The sequence below is a fragment of the Lepisma saccharinum genome, chromosome 12 (assembly GCF_977018435.1).
Source record: "Lepisma saccharinum chromosome 12, izLepSacc3.1, whole genome shotgun sequence".
Classification (NCBI taxonomy): domain Eukaryota; kingdom Metazoa; phylum Arthropoda; class Insecta; order Zygentoma; family Lepismatidae; genus Lepisma; species Lepisma saccharinum.
This window is the reverse complement of record NC_139240.1, coordinates 17,458,142-17,478,803: the sequence shown is the minus strand read 5'-3', so window position 1 is coordinate 17,478,803 and position 20,662 is coordinate 17,458,142. Positions and strand designations below refer to the sequence as shown.

At 37.8% G+C, this 20,662-nt stretch overlaps 1 protein-coding gene across 2 annotated transcripts in view; it reads left to right on the top strand.

Annotated features, from left to right (window-relative positions):
* LOC145996389 (carcinine transporter-like) overlaps positions 1–19,902 on the top strand; it is an 82,715-nt gene extending 62,813 nt beyond the window's left edge. For both annotated transcript variants that reach the window (XM_083132819.1, XM_083132820.1), the window contains exons 8-10: positions 1,558–1,772; positions 18,407–18,594; positions 19,629–19,902. In XM_083132819.1, the coding sequence (XP_082988945.1) occupies positions 1,558–1,772; positions 18,407–18,594; positions 19,629–19,865 (640 nt within the window). In that variant the 3' untranslated portion in view covers positions 19,866–19,902. The remainder of the gene's footprint in view (positions 1–1,557; positions 1,773–18,406; positions 18,595–19,628) is intronic.
* Positions 19,903–20,662: the final 760 nt, after the last annotated feature.

The following is a 20,662-nucleotide window of genomic DNA, read 5'->3' as shown; positions in this document are numbered from 1 at the left end:
AAGGGTGTAAGGAGTACCCACCCATAGGTCAACCTCGCTTCCACGTAGTACACACCGGAAACTGCAATATTTCAGGCCAACTAGGTTCCGGCGCCTGAACCCACGGCCAGGCGAATCCTCTGCAGGGCTGTGTTGTCCTGTGTAATGTCCTTATATGTGCTGAGTGCCCTTTTACATCCTCGGCTTTCAACATGAGTAAGGAGATTTTAGACCACAGAGACATGTTTTTATTTCATTATGGTAAGGATCTTGACCGTGTATATGTGACGGTATCAAATAACCAAAGTGCTGACGCACCCACTTTTTTTCCATTTCATTCAATCACTATTACAAGTTTCATATCTTTAATAAGCACTGCGTAAGCATGTAAAGACCTTATGAAACAGAAATACAGGCCATTCGGTTTAGCTTGAGCTTTGGCCTTCAGTTGCGCAGAAGCATGCCGTCAGCGCGACGATGCGAGTTTTCCACTGAGAGCAGAGTTGCTAACTGCCTTAACAATTACCTATATCCATAATCTGACTTCAGAGCTTATTGGTAGGTGTGTTCGGTACTTACTAGTTCAAGGAAAAGAATGACAGAGGTCTTGCGTTGAACGTAAAACAAGAGCAAAAGCGTGTTTCCGCAGCTACTGATATGTCAGTAAGTACTTTGAAACGAAAATGATTGCTACAAAGTAACTTGGAAGGGATTGGTAACGCCTAACAAACCACGCAGAAGAAAGACATTTAAAAGTGATGTGGACGAATTTGGCAAGTGTGTTATTCGTAGAGCAATTGACGAATTTCACGATCGCGAAGGACAGCGTGCTACTTTAGATTCGTAAGTGTTTTTTAATGAGACAACAGCATATAGCTTTGCCAATTTTTGGCTAGTAGAATTGTAACTTCCGCGTATTGCAACACTGCTCCTATGAGTCACGTGACGTCTTCTGCAGACGACAAACCTTTCCCGCTTTGCGCATGCCAGAGCTCAGGCTAAACCAAATGCGCTGTACACAGAATATGTAAACACAGTCACAAATGAACTAATTACTAATGCGAAGAGATTCTGGACATCGATAAATTCACGGAGGCAAACCAAACGCAGCCAAAATTTTAAATTTAGTCATTCATTCATTCTCCATAATGGAGATTTCGTTTGAATGTCAGATGTAGCTTTCTTGGGGGGAAAAAAAGATTAATTACTGCACCTAGTTTTCGTTGACGTAATCGAAATTTAATTCGAGACCTTACATTGCTAATGTACTACAGTTAAAGATGCTTCTGGGTCTTTCCGATACCATTGAAAATCATTGGTATTGTTACAAGCCAGACTGTACGCTAGGGTGCTATTGGCTCTATTAAAAGTGCGTAAATATCATCCAGGAAGGTTATGTCGAACATGTTATACATTAGAGAAAATTTTCCAGGTATTTGTAGATTAATTCTACACCGAATCAGTACCAGTTTTGTCAAGAATATGCCAGCAATACATAAAACAAATCTTATGGACATTTCGTGCTGTGCAACATTATTTCTACTTCGGTCTCTATAATTATTATATTTGAATTCTCAGGGCAGTGAATGGAATGAGCTACAACATAGCTGTCTTGAACATCTTCAACATGGGAGGAAACCCCTTTCTGAACTTCTTCCTGTCGTCCCTGTCAGAATTACCTGGATACATCTCCGGGAGGTTCTTCACGGACCGATTCGGACGACGATGGACTCAGTGTGTGGTTTTCTTCTTCGTGACTCTAGCAGCTCTGGCTGCAGTCGGAGTCAGTACAAGTAAGCATTAATGCTAGATTAGATTAATTTATTCCACGAGGAGTGTAAGGGGTGACCTTCTGGTAAGGTACCAAAAAGTCTACCTCACTTCCACGTAGCACATCCCATTTTACGCCAACGTTGAATATTTTGACACAAACCAAACAGTCTTCATCACTGTGTGAATTAAGTTTTTTTTTGCTTTTTGGGGAGATGCCCACTCACTGGCGTATTTGTGACTTCATTTTGGGAAGTAGATATTTTGGGGTATGCAAATTTGTATATAGGTATCAGCCAGTAAATTAACTACAGTTGAGACTGCTTTACACGTAACTCAGTTCTGCGTAATTCTGTTTTATACGTAAATGACAGTAGGTCTCGGCAAAATATAATTTAAAAACGTGTTAATTGATCCTTATTTGTACGTAATGCATTTATACGTAAATCGGTGTTATACGTACTAATTTTCATGAAGTACAGTTGATTGGTACGTAACCAGCTATAACAATGTCGCTTGTCATGGAGAACAGCAAGAGGAAAAGTTACACACTCGGCCAGAAAGTAAAATTTATACGGGAAGTGGACGCTAATTCACATAATACTAATATTGAAATATCTGCAGATTTAGGTATCGCTTATGCCACAATTTGCACAGTCATTAGTGCAAGAAATGCTATTTTAGACGATTTATTAAAATTGGGTAGTAAAACTATAAAATTATAGTGTCTACTGTAGTATTTCAGTGTCAAAGCGTTCACTAATAATGTGGCAAATGTAATGTATTTAAGAATCAAACTTTTAGATTCCCCAATTTACCACTTTGACAGAAATTACCTGCATTACGTATATATTACAGTACAATTACAGTATTTTAGTAATGGTATGACATGGTATCTAAATCTGATCTGTAAGTAATTCTCAGTTATTCGTATTATTTTCTCTTCACCTTGACATACGTATAACTCAGGTTCAACTATACCTTAGAACATTGGTTCTACCCTAGGTTATTGAATACTATGATAACATTTAGACGTAACTTAGAAACAGTTAGTATATTTACATTCTAAGAAAACCAGACTCGTGGATAATAAGAGCTATCGAACTTATAACACCGAAAGTAGTATAAAATACAATATTATAAACTCAACTTATAAGTGTAGAAAAGAAGAGGTTATTTGATTGAACAATCCGATTTGCCTACACTTAAAACAATGCCAAGAGGGGCTTATACCCCAATTCTTCAAGTGTGATATGCTCTTAATTTTAAGAATTCTGAATTCTAGTGTAGAAAAGAAGAAGCCTCAACAGACAGTTTTGCCTACACTTAAAACTATGCCAAGTTCCCATATGATCTTATTGTTTACAGTGTGTTTTTCTGTCAAAATCCCAGGAATCTTGAATTTAAGTGTAGAAATGATGAGCCCCCCTCAGATTGATTCCGCCATGTGTATATTGATATAAAGCTCATAGCTCCTGGGTTCTGAGACCCAGTAGAGTGTGGTGCATAGCTCCATGGTTTTTATTGCATTGTAATCAAGAGGCTTCTGGGTTTGAGTCCTGATAAAATGTGAAGCCTCCCCTGATTGCAAAGTGTTAATATTGTTGCCTTGTAAACAAGAGGCTCGAGTTTGAGTTCTGATAAAATGTGTAAGATTGAAATACATGTGGTAAAATAATATCTCCACGCGTGAGATTTTGAGAATAATTACTGCTAGTTGATATACAACTGATAGCTCCCAGATCTGAAACCTGGTAAAGTGTGTTGTACAACAGCATAAAAGAGCAAAACTATTTTATATTGGGGATCACCAGAGCCTAGTTATTGCTGTTGTCTGGGTATAAAAGCACCAGCTCAGCCACTAGCTGCTGTTATAATTGTTTTGGCATATTGTCCATATATAAACAAACAACAAAAATGCCAAATCAAAAATATTGCAATCAGTGTAATAAAAATATATCTAGTTCTAATTGGTCTAGACACCGGCATATTTGTGACCCTAAGAAATGCAGAAAGGCCACAAAAATGTGTCCAAGATGCCATAAAATATTAAGCAAGGCTTATTACAAATGGCATAAGTGTAATTTTTATGCACAGTCATCAACATTGCCCCCACAACCATCTACATCTGGTCTGAAAAGGAAGCATGAAGCACCTGTTAATGCTAGAGCAGCAAAGCAGCCACGCTATGCACGACCTATCCATAGCAGTTTTAATGGCCAATTAAGGGATTACCGGTTTGTATCAGAGCCAAAATGTGACATTAAGAATTTTTTTGAACAGAATAAATCCGGATGTGCAGGCAATTCTAAATGCAGAAAATGGCTCTTATAAGCTGTCCCTCAAATTGTTTACACAATATAAGAAACCAAATGGCACAAAATTTACACAGCCCCACATAACAGAAACTGTACCGGTATATTCAAATGCAAATTCAGACAAAATAATAAGCAGTTTGATAGATCAATTGAATATTAAACACTCTGAATTTGCTGGGAAAGAGTCTGGATGGAGCCTATGCGGATCTCCACACAAGCTCTATGTCAATATTTCTGAATTCAGCCCATTACAAGGATCTACATATCTGCCATTACCTGCCAATATTAAAAACAAAAGAGCCGTGGTTAATATAGAAAATAATGATGAGAAATGCTTTTTGTGGTGTATTTTAGCTCCTTTGTTTCCAGTTTCAAGGAATCCTGAGAGAATAACTTATTATAAACAATATGAACACAATTTTGATGAATCAATGGAGGGTTTAGAATATCCAATGTCTGTTCAGAATATTGATAAATTTGAAAAAAAGGCCCGGGACATAAATGGTAAACAATTATCTATTAATGTATTTACTTGTTCTACTGGCCGTGGCAATTGCTTGATAGAACCTCTCAGAATCAGTACATTTGATGATGATTCTGCTGTTCCGATTGATCTGCTCTTAATTGAAGGAGATGGCACATATCATTACACTCTGATACACAGTCTTGAAGCTTTAGTCAGAAAACAACAAGGCAAATCCAATACAATATTCAAGTTGTGCAGAAGATGTTTGTCTGTATTTGATGGTCAAAAAATAATAAATGGGGTTCGGGAAGTGAATGCAGAAATTGCTAAAAACAAGTTAATTGAGCATCTGAAATACTGTGGCAACCATAAACCTGTTCATATGGTGATGCCTAATCCAAGTGAAAATGCAAAATTCAAAAAGTTTGAAGCCTTGTTGGAACACCCAGCATATATAGTCTGTGATTTTGAATCAAACCTCAAACCCCTTGCATTCTGCAATCCATATCCTGATGAATCTTCAATTACACCATACCAGTTACATGAACCTTCTAGTTTTTATTATGTGGTTGTACAGGATGGGGTTGTTAGTAAAGAAGATTTATACATGGGAGCAGATGCCATCAAAGAATTTGCTCATAGAATAGAAAATGAGTGCCATGACATAGCATCTAATGTCTTATTAAAATCAAAACCCATGTTGCCTTTAACAGAGAAACAGATTGAAGATATCAACAATGCAGAAAAATGCCCGGTATGTGATTCTGCATTTTCAGCTGCAAACAGCCTCTATGGTTATGCTATGATGGATAAATTGCCATATTCAGGGCTTGAGTGGGTTATAAATTTCAATATTGAAGATCTTAAAGATTTTGATGACAGTGACTATGGCCTCTTCTTAGAGGTTGATCTGACAATTCCAGATAATTTACACAACACATTTTCTGATCTGCCCCCAATTCCTGAGGTTAAGTGCTAACCTGGCTCTAAACAGAAGAAATTGATGATGACTCTGGAGCCAAAACAGGGCCATGTTATATATTACAAAAACCTCCAGTTCCTGATGCATCATGGTGTTCAAGTGAGCAAAGTTGGCAAAGTTTTGAGGTTCAGGCACTCAAGATGGTTGAAGCCATATATTGATACAAACACAGAGCTTCGAACATCTGCAATGAGCCAATTTGATAAGACCTTGTTTAAATTGATGGTCAATTCAGTGTATGGCAAAACAATTGAAAATGTCAGAAAACATATTGATGTTAAAATAATTACTGACCCCAGCCGGAGCAAAAAATTGATTGCAAAGCCCAACTTCAATTACAGAAGAATTTATGATGAGAATATGGCACTTTTCAACATGAAAAAAACAAAGATTAAGTTTGATAAGCCTATTTATGTAGGGGCTGTGATATTGGAATTGGCCAAATTACACATGTTAAAATTGTATTATGATGTGTTGAAGCCTTTTTATAAGGATCGTGTAAAACTGATGTACATGGACACAGATAGTTTTGTTCTTGATATTCAAACAGAAGATGTTTATCAAGATATAGCACAGCCTGAATTGTTTAAATATTTTGATACCACTGAACATTCAAAAATTAAACACCACAACAAAAAGGTGCCTGGCAAGTTAAAAGATGAGACACTTGGTGATGTTATTGTGGCATTTGCTGGGTTAAGGGCCAAGATGTACAGTTTTGAAACATGTAGTGGCGCTGTTGCCAAAAAGGCCAAGGGCATTGGCAGAGTGACTGTGGACAAAGAGCTTGAATTTGAAGATTACAAAAATTGCCTCAAATCATGTAGCACAATCAGAACATCAGAATCCAGAATTCAGAGTGTGGATCACTTGTTGACTAGCAATATTGTAAGAAAAGTGGCTCTGGACCCACATGATGATAAGAGATGCATTTTGTCATGTGGCATACATACTTTACCATGGGGGCATTTGTGATTTGAAAAGTGGCAAACAATGCCCAATTACAGAGCATGATTTGAAATAAATAAACATGCCTATGAACTTATTTGGGTTCAAAAAACAGGCTATTATGGACCTGCGAACACCACAACCCTCTTCTGATATGATATCTAAACTAAGTGCTTTGTTAATTATTCATCTGAACAGCATATTTACAGATGTTGATGATGAAACAGGTAAAACATTGTACATATTTAACAATAATTTAAATCATTACCAATTACCTGTAGGTGGTCAATTGCAATTTATTACAACCCCTGAGGGTAATGTCAAGATTTCAGTAGGGAGAAATATTTATAGAATTAAGCACTCAAACATGATTTCTGGCACTGTATATACTGTTTCTGCTGGTGACTGCTTATATATTGAGGTCCCGGGATCATATGACAAGCTTATACCTTTTTTTATAGAATTAAGAATCAGATATTCAATAATAAATAACCACTAAAACAAAATGCCTAATGATATATTTGGCCATACAAGACATGAAGATCACAGTGATGAGATTCTGATGCTTGATGTCAGAGTCAAGAAATTAAGAAGTGATTTACAAGCTTTACAAACCACACTCAATGCCAGTCTTCAACTAGAAATTACAAATTTACAATCACAATGCATGGACCCTCTTCTTAAAATTGATTCTCGACTCAAATTGCTGCTTCAGAAATATACTGACTTGGCCACATTGGATAATTTTCAAAATTTAGAAGAAGCTGTAGCAGCTCTTCAAGCCAAATTTAAGACCCAGGCCACCAACTCTGAGCAATTGAAACAGCAATTGGAAGAGCAGATAAATAATGTCCAGACACAGCTCCAAACAATTGTCAAAAGCATAAAATCACAAGAAGATTTTGATCTAGTGATTTCCACTCTAAAAGAACAGATTCAATCATTACAGATACCTAATCTGGACCCCTTGAACAATGCCATAGCCGAGGTTAAAGAAAAAATTGAGACACTTGAAAATTTTATGAACAACTTGCCATCTTCTGATGCTTTGAGTGCAATAACTCGGAGTGTTGCCAACATTAAGCTGCAACTTGAAACATATGAAGATTTTGGAAAAATTCAAAGTACCATAACCCATCTTGAGGGTACAATAGCAGCAGTGCAAACTGATTTGACAAATGTACAAGAATCTCTAGAATCTCGCCTGCCTGGTATTGTAGACACACTTGTCAGTGTCCAGGAACAGATCACAAAGCTTGAAAACCTCAACACTGAATCTGAACTATCTCATTTTCATCACTTGATCGATGATATCCAAACAAAACTTGAAATTTTACAACAATCAACACCCACTCAGGCAGATATAGCCCTGCTCCAAAATGCTATGCAAAATGTGGCTGATGCTTCTGAATTAAATAATGTGAAATTCACACTTGAATCTTTGCAAAATACTGTAACAAATCTGCCTACATCACAGGAACTTAAAAATATAATGAGAGCAGTGAATCGCATATTGAAATCAGAAGATATCAAGAATATCCAGACAGAGATCAAACAACTTACTCAGACAGTGGCCACTCTACCAACCAATCAACATATTAATGAACTGCATGCCCTGTTTGAGGATATCAGAAGACAGGTCCATGATCTTACTGCTCAAAATTCAAAATTGGCAGTTATTGAAAATTTGCAACAAATTGTAGCTAATATCAAGCAACAGCTAGGGACCATGGAATCCAATCAAGCAAATGCTCTGTCTGTTTTTGCCACCCAGCTTCAAGAGATTGTGCAACAATACAAGAAACTTATTGTGGACATAAAAATCAAGCCAGGCCATGATGATGTTGTTAGGACTATTAATGAGCACCTTGAATCTGTAACAAGCAGATTGCTTACAGCAGAAAAAGAAATAACAGGCATAATTGAGAATCCAAAACATACAGTAATTCTTGAATTGTACAGCATCCCCAACAAAGAATATGATTCACCATTTACACCAGGTGGCAAATTATATATGCTGTCCCCTGCACAATTTTATTACCAGTTTTTTGTTGGGGGCACAATGAGACCAATCAAGATCAAATATTGGCTTCAACCACAGGCACACCACTACCCCACCTTATCAATAACAAATGCTGACAACAAACCAAAAATCACCAGTGTAGAGTTAGAGGATTTTACAGATCCCAATACATTAGAAACATCTTTTGCTGAAGATGATGGCGCTCTGGAATTTCATATACAAATAGGAGACAAATTATATTTAGAAAATCCTGTGGTATCAGCTGCTGAACACCCCATAGTTGCAATATTCTTGTTTTCATATTATGTCTAGACAAATTATTGTTGATGAATTACACAGACGAGCCAGACATAATTATAAGAGACTGCCAGTAGTCACAAAAGGCATAGATGATTTATGGCAGAGCGACTTGATTGAGATGGCAAGTGGACAGCTGAAAAACTTAGACAAAATCAACAAGGGCTACAAGTATCTACTTACTGTAATAGACACATTTTCAAAATTTGCCTGGGCTCTGCCACTCAAATCCAAGACTGGAAAATGTGTTACAGAAGCCATCAGGACAATCATCAATCAGAGTGGAAGATCACCGCGCTATTTACAAACAGATAATGGCAAAGAATTCTATAATTCTGTGTTCCAACAATTTATTAAAAGCCAGTCAATACAACATTATTCGAGTTACAGTGATCTCAAAGCCTCAATTGTAGAGAGATTCAACAAAACTCTAAAAAATCTTATGTATAAACAATTTACACTTCAAGGTAATTATAAATGGCTTAATATTCTTCCAGAACTTCTACATAAATATAACAACTCGGTTCATTCCACAATCAACATGAAACCCTCTGAAGTAACTTCATCTGATGAGCAAAAATTGATCAGGACTGTTTATTATCCTAGATACCAGCCAACAACAAGAAAAGCCAAATACAAGGTGGGTGATCAAGTAAGAATCAGCAAATATAAGCACTTATTCAAAAGAGGCTTTACAAGAAACTGGAGCACTGAATTATTTACAGTGGTTCAAATTAAACCTGGGACCCTTAACACATATATAATAAAAGACCACCGAGGAGAAATTCTCAAAGGCCGGTTCTATGAAGAAGAACTCAACAAAACTAAACAGCCTGACACATATCTCATAGAAAAAATCATCCGCAGAAAAGGCAACAAGTTATTTGTCAAATGGCTAGGACTTCCAGAACACAGCTGGATCGATGCAGACAAAGTGATAATATGAGCACCTGGGATGTTATAAAAAGGCTGCCAGAACCTGAACAGCAGATTAAGAGAAATGGCAAGTTGCTGCCTGAAAATATTAGATGTCTTATTGTTGGGCCATCGGCTTGTGGTAAAACTACACTAATGATTGATAATTTTTTATTGGCACCCAACTGGTTAGACTGGAAAAACAGGCACTTGTATGTTTTCTCTAAGAGCTTGGAACAATTAAAATATCAGCAGCTGATGAAGCTATATGATGGATTGGATATTGCCACTTTTGAATCAGATGTTAAGCCACTCCATGAATGTCTCGATCATTCTGTTGTTGTGTTTGATGACATTATACTGGATAATCAAAACAAGGTTAGAAATTTCTTTACACAGGGCCGACACAAAAACATTGATTGCTTCTACCTGGCACAGACTTTTTCTAAAATACCGAAGCAGCTGATCCGAGACAACAGCAATTTTATATGTGTGTTTCATCAAGATCATACCAACCTCAAACACATACATGATGAATATGTAGGTGGGGACTTGAGCTACAATGATTTTTCCAAGTTTTGCAGTAGGTGCTGGAACCAGGACAATTATGGGTTTGTCACAATTGATATGACAAGAAAACCCAATAGTGGCAAATATAGAAATAAAATCAACAATTTTCTAGACATTGAAACATATATAAATAACCATGAAAAGGCCAATTATTGATGATCTTAAATTAAGAGATTATCTTGTAAAAAGATTTAAGGGATGGAAATCAGAGAACCGAGGAATTTATGAACAACACAAACAAACAGAACAGCCTATTATTGATGCTATTAGTGAATTAGGTAAAAATATCAAAACTGTTACAGAGCAAAATCAAAATTTGATCACAGAGCTTGTACCTGTAGCTGCAAGGAACATATTAGATTATCCAATCACCCCACTTTCCAGTATTCATACCCCTAGTCCTGTTGCTCCTCGAAGAATTGAAGCTACTCAGGATCCTATTGAATTGGGTCTTCTTGCTTAAAAATATTTAAGCACACCTAAAGACAACAAAGATGAGGTCTTTGGCTTATATGCTGACACAGAGCGTGATGGTAACATCATACATAGAATTGGCAATTTCAGAGTAACATTTATGGGAGATGATATAATTGTATATTCAGAATCTCATCTTGGAGAAAGAGGTGCTTTTGTTAAATATCCTGGCACACCTGGATTGTGGGAACTGATGACTCGGAAAAGGCCTGGCAGCTATACAGATCAAGATTATGAGCATTACAAAGAAATATTAATAAAATCAGATGCTCTATACCAGAACCATGATCCCACACAAAAAAGAGTCAAGTCTAGCAGTGGAGTAAATCAAGCCCATATGGTCACAAATTAAGACTGGCAGTGGAATCAAACAATACAACACCCTGCCTAATGAATTTGTGTGGGTTGATGATGTCAGGAAACTTGTAGATAGGTTATTGGTGATAGCTGGGGAGGAAAATGCTGGCAACCACAATTTTTACAATGAAAAGGTTGGAATTATGGACATGATAAGCACAAAATTGTCTAATTTTATAGTGAATGACACTAAGGGGAGTGGATATCTTATAAAAATTATTAATACTCTACCACCTAAATTTTGGAATATTTCTGAGGGCCGGGGACTGGTTAATGATATTATAAACAAGCTGCCATTTGAACTACACATTCCAGGCTATCAGTATTGTGGTCCAGGCACAAAATTGGACCATAGATTAAACAGAGGTGATCCCGGTGTTAATCCCCTAGATGCTGCTTGTAGAGACCATGACATAGCATACAACACACATACTGATCTTGACAAGAGACATGTTGCAGACAAGAAATTAGAAGAGGCTGCATTTGGTAGATTTGTAAGCAAAGATGCTTCTTTCAGTGAAAAAATAGCAGCATTGGGAACCACCATAGCTATGAACACAAAACAAAAACTGGGGTGGGGGCTGTGAATATGTATATAATAAACCTACAATGAAGGCCAAGGGTGTTATGTATCAAATACCTTATGCAGGTCTTAAATCTCTTAAAACTATTGATAGCCTTTTAACCAAAAAGCAGCGCAAGAAAAAAATTCTTGTCTTGCAAAGGGCCATGGTATAAAATTGTTGCTTAGTACCCCACAATTAAAATAATTACAACAATCTAGAAAAAAATCACATGTGGGGGGTTTCATATTTACTATCCCGGCCATCTTAGCAGCACTTGGGGCTGTTGGGAGCTTGGCTGGGGGATCAGCTGCCATAGCAAAAACAGTAATAGATGCCAAGAAAAATAGGGCAGAATTAGATGAATTGAAGCGCCATAACCTGGCCATGGAGAAACAAGGCAAAGGTGTTAAGAGAGCCATGAATAAGTTTAAAAAAACAAGAGCCGCTTACAAACCAAGATATTGAAGCTTTAATCAAGCCACTGGGCATCAAACATTTTAGAGGTGTGTACATGTCTGATTCTTTACCAGAACAACCACTCAACAAAGAGTGTGGCATTGTTAATTTGGATAAGTTCAAAAATCAGGGCACTCACTGGATCTGTTATCTTAAATATTTAAACAATGAGCCATTTGTGTTTGATTCATTTGGAGGTGTTCCACCTGAAAATTTAATAAAATATCTAAAATCAGCTAATCTTTGTTACAATAATGCCCGTGTTCAAAATTTCAAAGATGTCAATTGTCGACATTTGTGTTTATCTGTTCTTAGATATATGTCTCAAATAAATAAACGATCAATTGAAAATTTTCAAAAAGCCTTGTGGTATTTAAAACATCATGGGGGTATTCCATCTCACCAGCCAAAATTCAATATTGAAACTTAGATTACATGATAATATAGTGTATCCCAAAACAATAGCTCTCAGAGCATTTTATGGCATGTACTTGATCCCTAATATTACACACCACAACAACAAAATTGCAGTAGTGGTCAAAAAATTGTCATCACTCCAGGGCAATATAATCTATCCACTCTAAATGCTCAATTACCCAGAGGTATAGTATTAACTCAAAATTCTGTCACTCACAGAGTAGAGATTGTATCTGCTACAGAAACAGTGGATCTGGGTACTATAGGAGAGCTGTTAGGCTTTGAGAACAACACAAAACTTGAAGCGGCCATCAAACACACTGCTATTAATATTCCTAAATTCTTAGCCATAGAGACTCTGAATATTCACTGTAATGTGGCCGAGGGTATGATCACCAAATCAAATGGCATAGGCACTCACAAAACAAACTGGCATCATTGCAACATTCAAACCTAATTCTGAATTTATGGAGCCCATCATCTACACTCCATCGCCAACATTATATTTTCCTGTGTGCCATAATAGAATAGATAACATTGAATTGATGGTCACTAATGAAAAAGAAGAATTAGTTGATTTTGCTGGAGCCACAACAACTGCTATCATAGAGATTAATATTTAAATAAAAATACATACAAAAAAAATGGAAAATATTGAGAGTTATGAGCTACAATCATTCCCCCCAAACAGGAGGACATTTGCAAATTTAAATCAACCCAACACAGAAATTGAGGTTGATCTTGATGTAGGGGATGGCTTTATACACCCCCACAGAGCAGATCTATACATCAAATTTTATGTTGTAAAGCTCGATGGAACAGATTATCCGGCAAATTCAAATATAAGATTGGTAGACAATTTTGTGCCGCATCTGTTCTCTGAAATTGAGATCAGAAAGCATGGTGTTGTTATAAACGGAGTGGATTATCCCGGCATTACCTCCACAGCTTTGGCCACACTAAAATTATCCAAAACCGAGTCTTCTTACTACAAAATAGGTGGATTTGAGGCTGGTGATAAAATTATATCTAAGAGCCACACAGTGCTGTTCCCTATGCGCCTGTTGCCAGGATTCTTCTCAGATTACAAATATATTATGTGGAAGGGTGGTTTAAGAATCACATTTAGAAGAGCTGCCAATGATAATAATGCTTTGATGAGGTACAGCACATTAAACTCTACAGGAGAAGCTCTGCCCAATACCCTACCTGATGAAGGCAAATGCATTATTCAGACTATGGAGCTAAGAATCCCAGTTGTTGAATATGAAGCCAGTTATGCTCTTAAATACAAAGCAGATATAATAAAAAATCCACAAGTACCTTTACAATTTTATACATATCAATGTGTACAGAAGCCTGCCGCTGGTACTTATTATGAGTTTGATGCTACAAATTCATTCTCCAGTATACAATATGACATGCCGGATTTTGTGGTGGTACTGTTTCAGACTGGAAGACACAATAATCAGGAAAAAAATTCAAGTAGATTTGATAACTGCAACATCAAGAACATATATCTTAGAAATGGCAGAAATGAGGTATTTCCCAGAGAAAATTATAATTTAGACATGTCCAAGGATGATTTCCTTAAATTATATGAAGCATTTACAGCATACAAAAGGGTCACTACTGGCAATACTGACATGTATTACACACCAGATGAATTCAAAGCACAGAGACCCATGTTTGTCATCAACACTTCAAAAAGAAAACAAGTTGTGGTAAATGACAGGACAAACATTAAAATTATCTGTGAATTCCACGATACACTCCCCGATGACACTATATGTATTGTTATTCTCATAGGTGAAAAATCATATGTTTATTATGTAAGAAATGAGAGAGTCACAGAGCAATTCTAGAGGGCCGGCTCAAACACAGAGCTCTTGTTTTACAAGATAGCAATATTAATATTTTGCCATCAGGGAGGCCCATATACTCTACTAGGTTTGAAACCTGGGGGTCTTTTTATTATAAAACATATAAGCCATGGAACTATGTCTACAGCACTTCTGCTCGTGGCAGGGAAGCTCAAATACAGCACTTCTGCTCGTGGCAGGGAAGCTCAAATACAGCACTTCTGCTCGTGGCAGGGAAGCTTTTATATATATTACTTACCTAAATTTAACAGCACTTCTGCTCGTGGCAGGGAAGCTCAAATACAGCACTTCTGCTCGTGGCAGGGAAGCTTTTATATATATTACTTACCTAAATTTAACAGCACTTCTGCTCGTGGCAGGAAAGCTCAAATACAGCACTTCTGCTCGTGGCAGGGAAGCTTTTATATATATTACTTACCTAAATTTAACAGCACTTCTGCTCGTGGCAGGGAAGCTCAAATACAGCACTTCTGCTCGTGGCAGGGAAGCTTTTATATATATTACTTACCTAAATTTAACAGCACTTCTGCTCGTGGCAGGAAAGCTCAAATACAGCACTTCTGCTCGTGGCAGGGAAGCTTTTATATATATTACTTACCTAAATTTAACAGCACTTCTGCTCGTGGCAGGAAAGCTCAAATACAGCACTTCTGCTCGTGGCAGGGAAGCTCAAATACAGCACTTCTGCTTAATGCAGGGAAGCTCAAATACAGAAATATGCAATGAATAATCTGTAAGTCCCACTCGTGTTTATATTATCAGAACGAGACAAAACCTGAACCCAATTCAGGCTTATATGACATGACAACATGCAAAAGGCCAATGTTCTCTTTACTAAGAATTTCCCTTGGAGTTAATGACATGATGGATGGCATGCAATTTTCCCTGAAAGGGCACAGTGTAGATTATATCTCTTGCATGCCAGCAGATATAATCTCCCAGGCGTGCATGATTTATTGCTGGCCGGGACATGGGACTGATCAAAAGATTAGAAGAACATGAAACAGCCTGCCCTTGACCTATTGTATTGATCGGGAAGTTTTGCTTGCATGAGAATATAAGTATTTTTCGCTTAATTTCAAGTGTAGCCAAAACAATATCAAGGGGACATATTTTTGACAAGCTTATAGACAACAAACTAAGAGATTCAGCCTTTGTACACATGGCGGAATCAATCTGAGGGGGGGCTCATCATTTCTACACTAAAATTCAAGATTCCTGGGATTTTGACAGAAAAACACACTGTAAACAATAAGATCATATGGGAACTTGGCATAGTTTTAAGTGTAGGCAAATCTGTCTGTTGAGGCTTCTTCTTTTCTACACTAGAAATCAGAATTCTTAAAATTAAGAGCATATCACACTTGAAGAATTGGGGTATAAGCCCCTCTTGGCATTGTTTTAAGTGTAGGCAAATCGGATTGTTCAATCAAATAACCTCTTCTTTTCTACACTTATAAGTTGAGTTTATAATATTGTATTTTATACTACTACCGAAAACTAGATCATTGTCAGGTTCAAACTTAATGTCCATTTAACTTACCTACAAGTTTCTTGTGAACATTTCAATACATGTTCGGTTTGGTTGGTCAGTTGGAGAACAGTTCCCTCCTTTAATCCTTAATCCACATGGAAGATTGATTTAAAATTTTTTGCTCATGTCGAAGTCTTATTTACATAGTTACCTCTTACACATAATGCAGCAGTATAGTTCCCAAATAATTTACTGATATCGGAATTCATATTATAATCTTACACACATTTATACTCAATAATAAATACAACCAATACTAATAACATACAATAAACACAGCAAATAATATTATGATAATGTTAATTTAGCACCAACTTACATTTTTTTGTTTCTCTCAGCTCCACGTGAAAACGAAAGAATCTGTGCATTGCTTTAGGTTAGTGGTTATCCAGGTGCTCTTAAAAATACGTCATGTTAGCGAAGTCTTTGGAACTGTCTAGTTCGCTTCACTTTTTGACACCAGGGGCGCGTCGAGTATCAGAGCGATGCTCGCTGAGCAAGATTTTCGCTCGTTGAGCAGGCCGATCATTTACTTGACGGTGGTTGTTCACTGCTCATTGATCAAAACATCAGTGCCATCGTTTGTGATTGCGCGTTGCAAAATTATAAAAATCATTGCTTCTCAAAACAATGATGGGTACTAATGAATGAGAACCAAATTAAACATTTTTCACCAAACATTAATCGAAATTTTCGTTTTCACACACTTGGACGACTTTGCAAAAACTACGGTATATGCAACACTTTCATTTTCATACAATTACAAAAAGTGGAAATTTATATTACCTTCTGTTACTTGAACTTCCTTTGTAATTACGCTAAATACGCCATATTGCAAGCCGTTAATCACAAAATACTTCTTCATTAGCTGCCATCTCACGAGATGGAAACAAAAAACGATTATGTGCCTTAAACCTGTGGCGAGCAAAGGTTCAACTCGCTCAGGGAGCAAGTGAGCAGCGCTCGCCGTACAACGCTTATTTGGCCGTCAAGTAGCTGAGCGATCACATTGCTCGCTGAGCGCTCAGACACTTGACGCGCCCCAAGTGTAGTGCAGGTGCATCCCAGTGTCAGGCTGATGCAAGGAAATTACGTTCACATAAGTAGACGCTGTATGCAAGAATAGCGGTGTAGATACAACAACAACAAAGCATGTCTGCTGCTTTAATCGTTTATTTGATTGGTTTGCACACATCACGTGACCATACACCACACTGTACATTGCTCCAGAACGTAGTGCAAACGGCGCAGACACCAAATACACTACATGGCACACACCAAATCAACTCGGTGTTGCACTTAGGAATGAACTCAAGTGGTTCCGGCCAAAGAATGGACTTGGAAATTCTATTTTTGTCTTTTCTGTCGAAAGCCAGAGAGGGTTACATGAACAGCTGAATCAATCGGCTTTCTCCAGTTGCCGTGGTGATGGGAAATTCTCGTGGTATTCTGCGTTGCCAAATTTTCGTTTCGACTCGTTTTCGAAACAAGTGGCACCTTCAACATAAAGCCTAATGTTGACGCCCCGCAGCAAGCGAATTTGTATCTGATCCCCTGCCTCTCCCTGACATGCGAGGAAGGGGGCATGTTGACAGGAAGAGGTGTACGACTGGGCAATAATCAGGCGTGTAGCAACACCGCTTTTCCCACCTTGAACTGGAAGTTGAAAGTCTGGATTTCCTCAAGTCCACACTTTGGCCGGGCCGACTTGAGTGCAAAGATAGTCAAAAAGTGCAGCAGACTAGACAGGGATATTATAGTCACTACAAGGTCTTATTTAGGGGGGTACGGACCCCCCTCACCGCGAAAGACTTATCAAGTACTAAAACTACGTAATGAAAATATTAGCATTTGTTGCATAATCTATGGTTATTAATTTCCTCTGAACTTTTTAGAAGGCAAGGATTATATTGGGATCAAACGGCATTACAAGGAAGATTTATGTACACTACTACTCAAAACAATATGCATAAAATATTAATCAGAAACTTCCTTTTTTCCAACTACATGTAACATCATTTTTGTTATTCGATATATATTCAATTGTTTGTTTATTTGACATTAAATTCATTGCCAGGGCACTTGCTTTTATGTAAATTATTCCGATCTTAACTACAGGTAAGCTACGTAATGAATATGCACTGTTATATATCTATTCTTATACAGCATTTTTACCTAATCGTGTAATAATAATATAATATTAATTTATGTATTGGAATTAGTATTAATTTGATTTAATATATTTATTTTCATTTAAACATTATTATTATTATTATTATTATTATTATTACTACTACTACTACTACTACTACTACTACTACTATTCCTGAGACACTTGGTTCGGAACCCGCCCCCCCAAAACATATTTCTAGATACATGCCTGAGTCACTAGTACAGTCGTTACAATTTAAAGCTTGGAACTTACAGTTGATGTTACTTTCTGTTGTGTAGATCCAGACTTGGATGCCACTCACGTGGCACTGGCTGTGTTCATCAGGTATGGAAACTCCCTGACCTTCTACGCCATCTACCTCCACGGGATGGAAGTGTACCCCACGTGCTTGCGACAGACAGGAATGGCCGTCGGGACGGTGGCGGCAGCCATTTTGGAGGGGGCGGGGCCGTACGTCGTGTACTTGGTAAGTTCGAAGCTTTAGAGGTCTTATCAGTGTTCGGAAGCAGTTGCTTTTTTGCGGAATTTTAACTGTAACTGGCTACTTTTAAAGTAGCCGTAACTGTAAACGAGTTATTTTCTACAATAGAAGTAACATTATCAATGGTTTCTGAACAAACTTAAATTGTTATCTTGAAAATTTTTAATGTACAGGAAATGTGCTGAGTACCTCTTTACAGCCTCAGCTTTTAATAGGTAAGAATATTTTAGTAGTCAGCAATGGCCACGATTAAGGGGGCGTGGCTTTTACCACTTAGGCTATGCCCCCGTACTGTGCTAAACCTTAACTACCAAGCGAAAACAAACTGCCCTTGCCGCCTATTTTTTTTTTTTTTTTTTGGCAACTGGCCCCCCTTCCCCCAGTTTTGGAACCCAATCGCCGGCACTGCTACTCAGATATAGTATAATTTCAATTTAATTTAATTAAATCATTCATCATTCAATAAGCATGAATAAATGAATGTTTTAAAACTTGAATAATGAAGCTTTTAATATGTGTGTGTGTGTGTGTGTGTGTGTGTGCCGGACCCCATGGCCGAGTGGTTATCACATCGGGCTGCGACGCTAGGGATCCCGGGTTCGAATCCGGCTCGTCATGATTGTTGTAAATGTCCATTTCATCCTCATCCCATGGAAGGCAATGGCAAACCACCATAGCCACCATATATATATATATATATATATATGTATGTATGTATGTATGTATGTGTGTGTGTGTATGTGTGTGTGTGTGTGTGTGTGTGTGTGTGTACATATATTTGAGATGTCTGTCCTCTATTTTGTTTTAGTTAAGGGGCCAAAATAGCCTTTGTGCTGAAGTGCCCATAACATGAAAATCAATCAACAATCAGTTTTTGAACCAAGTAACTTTAAAAACACTTATTTGGTCATACAACGCTGAAAATGCACTCCATTGCTAAACTAAGCAGCTTCAAGTTGTATCGAAAAAACTAGCTTTGAAAGTTTTGTGACAGTCTACAACTCTATCTTCTTTCACAGGGAACAGCTTACGATATTCGCTACCCCTACTTGGTACTCGGTCTCATCAACTTCCTCGCTTGCTTTGCGATCCTCTTCCTGCCAGAGACGCTGCACCGGTCGCTGCCTTCGACGCTCGCGGAAGCAGATGCGATCGGGAAAGATCAAAGTTTCTGGAGCTTTCCGAAGAAGCACAGTCCAACTACTTCTGGATCAAACCAGGACCAGCGGGAAATGAAGGACTTTTCCCACGAGTGATTCTGTTATTTGTCAAAAGAGTTCATTGTTTCCTTTACACCTGGCTTATTCTTTATTTCTCCTTGGTATTTCCTAATTGCATGGGCGTATCAAACGGGTGCAAAGGGGGATTTCGATCATTGTGATTTTTACATGCAAAGTAAAATAAATGTTATTATTACCTTTTCAGTCATTCAAAATAAAGCACTGACAAATTTCGAAGTAAATATTCCTCGCCCTTTCTGTGGAAACTGTTTATTATCCCCTGAAAAGTCCCCCCACCCCGAAGGAAGAAATTCTGGGTACGCCCCTGTCTAATTGTAAGATCAATTGGGGTGTAAGGGGTTCACACAAGTTGTCAACCTCTCTTCAACGTATATTCTATCGAGGGGATCTCTGAAGCAAGGCCACGCATAACGGTATAGAAGAAGAGAAAGCGGATAGGCAGAACTAAGTTAAAAAACGCTGCTGCAAAGGCTGGAAGCTGCAGTCGTTTTAACCCCTTTAGGCAATCCATTTTCCTCGCACGTGTTCATTGGTCGAGCCCTCTCGAGTCACTACTTGCGCAGAGACTTGCTTTCGTTTGTTTGCTCCAGACATTCCCGGGACAGAGTACAGGTTGGATCGACTGCCATTTTGCAGAGTAACGAGGCTCTGGCGCTTACACATGTAGCCAGGACATCCTCTGTAGGAACTGTGTCGTCCACGTGTGTTTGCGATTGTTCCTTTGCCTATTTCATCTTGTCACTATTCATTCCCATCGTCGCGATTAGCCAAAAGTGGAAGAAATGCAACATAAATAAACCAAATTAATCAAT